General features: G+C 45.0%; 1 protein-coding gene across 1 annotated transcript; it reads left to right on the top strand.

The window, feature by feature from the left end:
* The first annotated feature begins 9,576 nt into the window (after positions 1 to 9,576).
* Positions 9,577 to 10,755, top strand: LOC146577763 (uncharacterized). Its single transcript, XM_085268385.1, has 2 exons — positions 9,577 to 9,784; positions 10,241 to 10,755. Exons 1-2 carry the CDS (start codon positions 9,607 to 9,609, stop codon positions 10,753 to 10,755), a joined length of 693 nt encoding a protein of 230 aa, XP_085124511.1. The 5' UTR covers positions 9,577 to 9,606.

The raw sequence follows: 10,755 nt of genomic DNA, 5'->3' as shown, positions 1-10,755 counted from the left end.
GCATAATCTCTTTTGTTATATTTTAGCCTTTTAACATGCAGGTAAACTTAATGGGATAAATCAGGAATTATGTCGTGTTTCTTAGGAAACACGAAAAGGGGGAGAACTGTCATGTAATTAATATATTCTTAGTGCTTATTTTCTAATTATATTGTTTTATGTACTTTAATAATGAAGGTTTGTAAAGCAAGGCCACTTTTGACTCACAAACTAAGTGCTCAGCCAGACTGAAAAACAGGAAGTTAGTGTAGAAATATACAAGCATATTAATAAATACAGAAAGCCAGATAGAAAAAACAAACTTGTACCATATAAGGAGTTTGTAGAATAAGGAGGGGATGTTTTTCTCATTATCATTTAATATTTTAATATGTCATTATTAGTTCATTAGAAGTATATAACCAGCCTTGCATTAAGCATAAATTGAAGTTTTTGATCTTACATTATTCTTTGCATTACAGTGATGGTGATAACTTTAATTTGATCTTTCTTACAGGTACCAGAATAATAACATGATTTTCCATTGCAGATGTAACCATGATCATTCCACACACATTGCAGTTTGTTGCTCATTCTAGAGTTGTGCTCAAGGTAATTAAAGGTTAAAAGCTACAGCCAGCGCGAGTCTGGCTGATCTATGGAGGGCAAAGGCTTTGAGCTTGGAAGGCCGCACGCGCTTACACAGCACTTATAAGATGTCATTCTTGGTGATTTTGTGCTTAGTCATGTTTTAATATGTTTTAAGTAGAAGTAGCTGATCCAGCAATATTCATTTAATATTATATACTTGATTTAGAGCAATACACACTGATGGTCTTAATAAATGAAAGAGTCCTTGTAGCTGCCATGTTGTGTCTCAGCAGGGTACAGACGGTTCCAGGAGAAGGGGGGCAGTTAGCGTCTGCCCTCGGGAAGGAGACAATGTTATTCTTTGTGTTAAATAAAATTGTCAACATTGATTGTATTACACCTGTCACTACGCATGAGGGGGCGTTCTAATACCCTGATTTCATAAAACTATGGAAATGTGTTTTTTGAGATGAGATCTGAGACTGTCTGCATACAGTGTCCATCTCCCACGTGTGTGATCATTAAATCATCGTTTGACTCAACCCGACCGGACCAGTGTTGTTATTGTGGGTTTTTCCTCTGGTGTCCATCTCCAATATTTTTGAACCATAACATTTTGGGGGCTCGTCCTGTGGTATTGGGGTGGACGTGCGAGGTGTGGACGGTCTGAGGTTGTCGAGCGGACAGGCACGGACCAGGGATCTGATGTGAGTGAGCTCCGCGGGTGCTTCTAAAGGTAAGGCACTGCCTGTTGAGTTGATTCCCAAATTGTGCCAAATTGGGCTGCATTAAATTAAAAGCCTGCTCACTGACGTTGCTGGTGGGTGTCTGTTTTGATTTTGATGAGAATCACCGTGTGTTATGCAGTTAAAGTTGTTTAAGAGTATTTAATGAAGTTGAAGAAATATGAAACTGTTCCCAGAAGTAACAGAGAATGTTGGGTTTGAGTCCCTGGATATTGAGCTGAAGGCTCAGGTAGTTTGGTAGGGAAATTAGGACAGAAACTGTTCCCAGAAGTAACAGAGACTGTTTAATAGTTTTACAAATTAGGACAGAGACTGTTCCCAGAAGTAACAGAGACTGTTTAATTGGTCGTAAAAAAGTTATCTTTCTTCGGTGAGACCCGTTATGGTAAAATTTTTCAAAATCGGTTAGGTTAAAATTATTATAGGACGGCAGCCCAGAAGTCTGCTAAGAAGCACATAGCCCGGGGGTTACGCCCCCTCCTGGCCGTGGACGCGCGGTCTTGACCTGTCGGCGAACAGGGGTAGTTCAGTTTTGGTTTAACTGTGGGGTACAGGGCATCCCGAAATAAGCTAGGAGTTACCGAGACTCCTCATCGTTTAAAACGGTGTCATGTGCTTGTTTGGACAAAGTTAAATTGAGTTAGGGATTTAGAAGTTAGGTCAGAAACTGTTCCCAGAAGTAACAGATACTGGTTGATTGATTACAAAAAAGTGAAACTTTCTTCGGTGAGACCCGTTAACTTAAATTTGTCGAAATTTGTTAGGTGCTGAATCTGTCAGGCCTGTCAGTGATTGTGAATATAAGACGTCTTTTGTGAATAGAATTCTATCTGAGCTTGGTGTGACCCTGTGTGTGATGAGAGCGCAGCTGCAGCGCTGAGAGCTATTTTTAGACGGTGTGAACATGCAAATGAGCGTGTGGCTGGGAGGAGAACGGAGCTTTTCACTTCCTGCCCAGAGTGTGTGTGAGCCTTATAAGCAGAAGGCTTTTTATTGCTGAAAGTTTGTAAATATGCTGCTGGTTTTGATGTTATAACAATGTAAATAGTTTTTGATTTGAAAAGAGTGGTTTAAATAATTTTCAGACACACCTTGCAAATGTGCTTATAATGAGTTGGCACTCGGCCTTTGAAGGTCAGAAGCTTCATTCGGCGTGACTGTCCGGATTGATAAAGTGTAGTAAATGCCTTGAGTGCAGAGGGTTAAATGCAAACAAGCTTACAAACACATAGGTTATGATCAGAATAGGTCCCTAGAAGGCTTTTGAATGTTTTAAACCAAGTGGGAACCACTAGAAGGTTATTTGTTAATCACAGTTGATTTATGTAATGTAAAAAGCATTTAAGACTGAGTAACTTCAGTTTTTGAGGAGCATAAGAGAGTGTTCCTAGATCAGAGTAAGCTGCTGTAAGTCAATTGAAAACAATTTAATTAAATCTTAAATATTTTATACTGATAACACAACTGATTTTAAGCCATATCTTTAAATAAGTAAAGTTCATGAAGTTTTCTGAGCTGCCATGACACAAAGAAAGTGGAGTGTTTCACCCTGAAAGGATGAAATGATGCTCTGCCTTTGTTGTCAAGTTCAAACATAGGCCTTAAATAAATATGAGCCACTAATAAGCGTGACATAATTAACAATTTCAAACAATAAAGCATATTGGGTGAGTGACCCAGATAACAATAATTTATGAGCACGCAATAAAGTGGACCTGTTAGAACCCCTTTGACATTTGTCCCTTCAACAATAAATGATTATATTGTGTCCCATGCACTAAACAGTCCCACTTAATACTGTTAAATCGTTGTTTAAATAGAATAAGCAAACATGCCTGTGCTTTATTTTGCAACCTGTAACATACAAATTGCAGAGGAAGAGGGTCGACTGGAGGTGACCTGTAAATGTCACATAGTGACTGAGGAAGGTGTTTCACCTTATGAGATGACAGTGTGGTCCGAGATTGAGCTGCATGAGCTAAATGCCTATATACAACGTTGCCTATTTTTATTTCAAGGCTTAAAGGACATGACTGAGCATGAAAATGATCCAAATTGGGAGCCCACAGAGGCTGCCCACTTTGCTCAGGCTATGATAGAGTCGGTACTAGACGGTTTTGATTTTGATATGCTTGCTTGGGAAATAATGTAATTATCTGTGGAGATGTCTCCAAGCGATTAGTAGATTTAAAGGAGACAAATGTGTGCTTGAGAGTGCGTGGTTGAAATTGTGTGTGTGGGTGTGCGTTTGAAAGGCTTTGAAACATAGATTTGATTTGAATAAAGCTAATCACAGTACTATGGTTTGGCATTGAAGTAGAGCGAGCTATACAGCTAATTATTGAAGAGTTTGGAATTAATTGGTCCATTGCTCCCTCGCTCGGTAAACAACACGGTGAATTTGTTAGTTTGTGAGCAAACATGATATTGCTTTGGAGTAATTTTCTGTGAAAAATTTAAGGCTGTGTGAATGTATTTGAGCTGTGTTATTGTTTTGTGCCCCAAAGTTAACATGCAGTGTGTATGAGTTTATAACATTTATGTTACAGAGTGAAAAGTAGTTATTAAAAGTGAATAATGAAAGAGGCTTGGTTAAGTCTTGACACACTGCGTTGGCTGTGTGTCTTACCAAGCAGATCACAAGGAGACAGTGACCCTGGGAGGAGCGAAAGTATTTCTGAAAGCTAACAGGCAGACATTGCGGAGTGATCCAGAAGGAGGAGCCGTAAAACGTCACAAAAAAAGGGAGGTAAGCTTGTGTTCTAGGATAATGGCTGACGGCCCGAACACGACACCTACTGGGCACAGAGGCTATAAGCCTCTAAAGGAGCAGCAGCAACAATTAAAAAAAGCTATTCGCTTAGCTTCCCCTGGATCAACAAAGTTAGCTGAGAAGGAAGGCAAAGCAATGGAAGCTGAGCTAAACAAGCTTATTGCTTCCCAACAGAGAGGGCTGGATGACAAAATAGCCCTAAGTCTTGTGCTCAAAATAGAAGGAGAGAGATGTGAGCAGCAATTGGAACAACTGCAAGCCGAGGCAGAGAAACGTTCAATTAACTGGAAGATTAAACAACAAATCAAGAAACTACAGCAAACTCATGCAAAGTGTTGCAAGTGGATGTTCTTGTGGAATGGAGCATCTTCCTGGATGGAGGAGGATGACACAGCTGAAACAGAAGATATGGAAAGCATAATGGAGGCTTTGAAACAACTGAAAGACCAAAATAAGAAGCTGGAAGACCAAATGAAGAACTGGATTCCAAAACCAGGAGATGCTAACAAGTATCACACAGCAGAGATTCTTCCTTGGGCCACGTTAACATCTAATGCCGTAGGACGACAATATGTCATGCCTGTAATGACCCTCAGAGGAGGACAAGTTCAAGGCCCCGATGGACAGACGGCAGTGGTTGTGGGAGGAGTAGCTGATGTTGAATACACCAGAGCACCACGGGTGTTTCATAATGAAGGGCCTATGACAGTTAAATGTCAGTCCCTGAATGGGGAAGGGAAAGAGATAACATCAGCCGCAGAGGAAGGCTTGCCTTTGCCTTCTTGTTCACATGAGGGAGGAGACAGGCCAAAAGCCGAAGCATCAAGAGAGAGCCTGCCAGACCAGACTGGAGAAGCGGATTGGACCCCAACAAACGAGGAAATGATTTCACCGGTGGAAAGGATGGCACAACCGGCTTTCATCGGACTGCCAACACCAGCAAGAGAAGAGCAGGCCCAAACCAGGTCAAAACACTCCAAAGCAATGGCCAAGTCAGACACATGGGCAGGAGAAGTATTCGGACGAATGCTTGAAGCCCCGCAAGGGCTATTGGAAGTATTAAATACACTGAAGACCGTAAAGGACAAAATGACCAAAAGCATGGCAGAAGAGGAGAGCGACAATGATTCATCTACCACAGAGGAGGAAGAAGATGATGAAGATAACGACAGAGGAGGAGTCGCGTCAGAGCCAAGTATAGCCAGGAATCTTAGGTCAAGACAGGTGAAGAAAGAGCAGGGACAGAGAAGGCCTATTTTTAAGAGTTCAAAAGGCAAGGGAAAATTGGGACAGTGTAAAACTGTGACCAAAGCAGAAAAAGCTGCGGGCACTCATTATAATTTGCCTTTAGTGGCTGGTGCAAAAAATGAACCAGTGTACCGCGCATACAAAGTAAGAGATTTGGAGGCATTGGTTAAACAGCTTCCACCTATAACTGGGGGCGGAGCAAGGTGGTTGCGTGAATTAGGCAGACTAACAGAAGGAGAGGAGCTTGCGATTGGCGATTTTCGCGCCATTTCTGCGCGGTGTATGCTCGGTGGTGGGCTAGCAGATGTAGAGGCTATAGCTCGCACAACTCGCCATGCAAATGATTTGCCTTATCATGAAGTGCAATGTGCTTTGTCTGACGCAGTCCGTGAAAAGTACCCAACCCCTAATACAGGAGCCATACCTAAAATAATTTGGGACCCCCAAAACACACCTAGAGAGTTTTTAGAAAAAGCCAGAGATCAGTGGTTGTTAGAAACAGGTACCCATCCGGGTAGAGAAGGTGAGCATCGGGCGTGGTTTCGCTCAGCGGTGCTGGCAGGGCTGCCAAACCAGGTCACAGAAGATCTACAGAAAAACCCAGATTTTGCCGTAGCAGATTCGGTGCAGTGGGAAAGACACGTCTCACATCGTTTGCAGCTGGAGCAGGACAGGGCGAACAAGCAGAAAAAAGAGTTGGAGGAGGCACAAGCGTCTCTACTCAAACTACAGTTGGTGGAGGCCAGAAACAAAGCCAGCGAAAAGAAAAAAGAGGAAAAAGAAAAAACAGAAAAAATTATGATAGTTGCGACCCAGCCTGGTCCTGGGCCTGAATGGCCAGATAGTGGCCCGGGTCCCTGCACTAATGACGGATGGCCCGCCAATGCACCAAGGCAGAACCAACCCACAGGGAATTGGGGAACCGGTGGATCGTACAGAGGGCGTGGTGGCTCAGCGGGGGGAGTACAAAGAGCTCGTGACACGGGGAATCTCAGCAGTGTGCCTTGGAATGTCTGTTGGAGATGTGGAGCAGAGGGTCATTGGAACAGAAATTGCCCAGAACGTTGTCAGAACAATCAAAGAAGAGGCTACCAATCCCAGGCACGTGGAGCTCCGAGAGCAAGAGATGGCTCTAGGGGAGCATATCAGGCCCCAAACCCGAGTGCAGCACCAGCCGCGCAGTATCCAGTGGCTGACTGGAGGGAGGACCAGTACTGAAGGGACCCGGAGGGACCAAACAGTATGGTGGTGGCAGATCCCATGCTGTTAATGACTATAGAAGGGACAGAATTGCCCTTCTTGGTAGACACTGGAGCAACATATTCAACCTTGAGAGCAGCACCAGACAGTGCAACGTTGTCCTGCCACACAGTGAACGTGGTGGGTTTTTCCGGGATCCCGACAACTCTGCCAGTGACTGACCCAGCTTTGACAAAGCTGGGCAAGCAGACTTTGAAACACAACTATGTGGTGTCATCGCAAGCGCCAGTAAATCTTATGGGCAGGGACCTGCTCGTGAAGTTGGGCGCCACAATCACATGTTCAGCAGATGGATTATCTGTGACTCTGCCAGGGGGCCAGCATTTTCCGTGCCTGGGAACAAGTTCAAAGACTCAATATCTGCTCCAAGATTGTGAAAGAGCAAAAGTCAATATCTACTGGGGGAGACTAGTGAAAGAGGATGTTCTGAGGCAATTTCAGCTGTGGAGACCCTGGATAATGAGCTTGGCAGTTTACTCCCCTCCGCGCGACCCTTACCACGTTACCCTGTTTTATGATAAAGAGAATGACGACACCTATCGTGAATTATTTCAATCTGATCTTGAAGGTCAGACGTGGAATGTGCAAACACATGACATCTACATCGGACCAGAAGGTGTAGCCGCGGCTGTGAAATTAACTGATGAACAACTGCCTTGGTACAATGTGGAAGAAAATTCAACTCCTCACATTACATTGGCGGTCCACCAAGGTCATGGTGCAGGTGATCTAGGTCCAATGGTCAGGCGAGCACTGGACGACACAGGGTGGCAAAGAACCCAAATTCCTAACTTATCTTATGCTCCAAATTGTAAAACCTATCGCATAACTTGTGCCTGTGAGGATACAGTGATCTTGGAACATAAAGAAATTTCAAAAACACATGGAGAGGAGTGTGTAGATCATCCTCACGCAGTTGCTGGACTGTCGAATCTGCCTGACAGTCTATGGTCAAAAGGGCCCACGGATGTTGGCCTAGCTAAGTGTCCTCCTGTCTTGTTCCAGCTCAAGTCACACACACCAATTAATAGACCACAGTATAAACACACACCTGAAGCAGAGGCAGGAATTACAGAAACAATAGAAGGCCTGCTAAGGGCCGGGGTGTTAGAGCCCTCTCACTCACTGTGGAACACACCAATTCTGCCAGTGGAGAAACATGGAACAGGAAAATACCGTATGGCACATGATTTGAGAGCCATTAATGAAATATTGCTCTCTACTACTGCACCGGTACCAAATCCGTACACAGCTTTATCAGCTATCACATGTGACCAAAAGTGGTTCACGTGCATTGACCTGGCAAATGCATTCTTTTGTCTTCCTCTGCATGAGTCACTCAGAGACATTTTTTCATTCACATACAGAGGCCAACAACTCAGATACACACGTTTGCCACAAGGCTTTGCACTTTCTCCAGGCATTTTCAATCTGGTGCTTAAAGAAGCCCTGTCGTCATGTAATTTGCCTAATGATTGTACATTAATACAATATGTTGATGATCTTCTCATTGCAGCCCCGTCAGCAGCGGATTGTACAGCGGCATCGTTCGTTGTGTTGAATAGGTTGGCGGAATGTGGCTTTAAAGTAAGTAAAGACAAGCTGCAGTTAGTTCGCCCTGAAGTGACCTTTTTGGGCCGGGTAATCGCACACAAATCAGTGGGTTTGATGAACACACACAGAGACCAAATTTTGACACACCCAAAACCGCGAACTGTGAGAGAAATGCTTTCTTTTCTTGGTTTAACAGGTTACAGCAGGCAGTTCATTCCGGATTATGCAGGAAAAACTGCCCCTTTAAGGGGCCTAATGAAGCAAGTTGGTGTTCGAAACTTTAAGGCTGAGTTGCCTTGGACGCCTGACGCTGAAGCCGCATTTATTAGGGTAAAACAGGATTTGTCAAGGGCCCCAGATTTAGCCACACCCAATTATGACGAGCCATTCTATTTAGATGTTTCTGAAACAAACTCAATTGTAAATGGAGTGTTGTTTCAGAAAAAAGGGGGGGGTAGAGAAGTGCTCATGTATGTTAGTGTAAAACTACATCCAACAGAAGCAAAGCATCCTACATGTACACAACATGCAGCAGGGGTCGCTAGAATTATCCAAAAAACAGCACATGTAGTGAGAGAACACCCACTAAAAATACTCACTACACATAGCATAGTGGCATACGTAAATTCACAAGCATTTTGTATGTCACCACGGGCACAACAGAGACTGAGCAAAGTCTTAGAGGCCCCAAATTTGACATTCACACATGAAGGAATTAACATGGCAGATTTAATGGGTGTAGGGGAACCACATGACTGCGCCAAAAGAGCACAGATCGAGGAAAAGATTAGAGAGGACCTGAAGGCCGAACCCATACCGGGAGCTGAGGATTGGTTCACCGATGGATGTTGCCACCGAGACGAAGGAGGACTGAAAGCAGGGTATGCGGTGGTCTGCAGAGTAGAAGGAGATTATCAGGTCAGAGAGTCAGGAAGGATTGAGGGAAAGCAGTCGGCCCAGAGAGCTGAAGTGATAGCCTTAGCTCGAGCTTTGAGACTAGCCAAGAACAGGAGAGTGAACATCTACACCGATTCGGCATATGCGTTTGGAGCAGCGCATGTGGAGCTGCCTCAGTGGAAAAGAGCAGGATTCAGAACAGCAACCAATGCACCTATTTCCCACAAACATGAAATGGAGGAACTGGAAAAGGCCTTGGCTGACCCAGAGGAGGTGAGCATTATAAAATGCAAAGCTCACTCCCAAGGAACCAGTATGGTGGAAAAAGGAAACCAGAGAGCAGACGAAGCCGCAAAGGAGGCCGCAGGCTACAAAGGACAGAGACAAACGATACAGGTAACATCAGAAGAAGAGATACCTGTTGACCTGATTGAGGAAGTTAAACGGGCCCAGGAGGAGGCATCCCCAGAGGAAAAGGGGGTGTGGAAGAACAAAGGAGCCTGGCAGGATGGACATTTGTGGAGGGGGCCAGACGGGCGCCCCGTGCTGACAGCCAAAATGGCAGAACAGAAGGTGGATGAAGCCCACGGACTTGCCCACGTGGGGAGAGCCCAGATGGAAAGAAATTTGTGTCATTGGTGGCATCCTGAGCTGCGAGGAATGATAAGGGAGAAGGCCAGGATGTGCTTAATCTGTGGGGCACACAATCCTAAGCCAGCAGTAAAACCGGAAGTGGGTAAGTTTCGGCCCCCTGAGAGGCCGGGAGAGGAGATTGTTATTGATTTCACTGATATGATTGATTCCGGGCCGGGCGGTGTAAGATATTTGTTAGTGTGTGTTGACGCTTTGACCGGCTGGCCAGAGGCCTGGGCTACAAAAAAGGAGGATGCTAAGACTGTCATTAAGTGTTTAATCAATCATTACATTCCCCGTCATGGGTTCCCGAAAAGAATTAGATCAGATAATGGAACCCATTTTAAAAATCAAGATTTGGAAAAAGTAGAAAAAATGTTGGGCGTCCAGCATAAATTTGGAACGGTCTATCATCCTCAGTCTCAGGGGAAAGTAGAAAGAATGAACCTAAATTTGAAAAACAAATTGGCAAAAATCTGCGCGCAAACAGGGCTAAATTGGGTCGCAGCCCTGCCGGTTGCGTTGATGACCATAAGATGTTCTGTTAATCAATCCACAGGTTTTACACCATACGAGCTGCAAACCGGGAGACAGTTTCCGGCACCTTGGACGGTGGGCTCGGGTGAACGGGACAAAAAGGGGAACCGGTCCCACGCAGACTACTGGAACGAGCTAAAGGCGCTAGTGTCCAGTTTCACGAAACAGGCGGCTTGTAAGGGGCCCACAGGAGAAGGAGAGGTCCCGGACGCGAAAACAGTGTGGCTGAGAGTCATCAAACGAAAGTGGAAGGAGCCCCGCTGGACTGGTCCATATGAGGTATCGGCTCGGACGGCGACAGCGGTCCAACTGAAGGGGAAAGGCGACACCTGGTATCACTGGACGCAGTGCGCAGCTGCGCACGAGGGCTTGGTGAGGAAGGATCAATCTCAACCCGACGCAGGTGAAATTGAGCGGCACAATAATCCCTCACACCTGTGCAACGGACCGACCGGTAGTCTACCCGGAAGGTCAAAGAAAGAAGAGCAGCCAAGGAGGAGATCGCCGCGCCAACGAAAAGGAGCGGTACCACACTGA

Source organism: Mchenga conophoros, linkage group LG3, assembly GCF_057382185.1.
Source record: "Mchenga conophoros isolate Kocher_MC1m ecotype Shallow Benthic linkage group LG3, M_conophoros_male_GT1.1, whole genome shotgun sequence".
In the NCBI taxonomy this organism is placed as follows: domain Eukaryota; kingdom Metazoa; phylum Chordata; class Actinopteri; order Cichliformes; family Cichlidae; genus Mchenga; species Mchenga conophoros.
The sequence above is the reverse complement of the archived record's forward strand: the minus strand, read 5'-3'. Positions and strand labels throughout refer to the sequence as shown.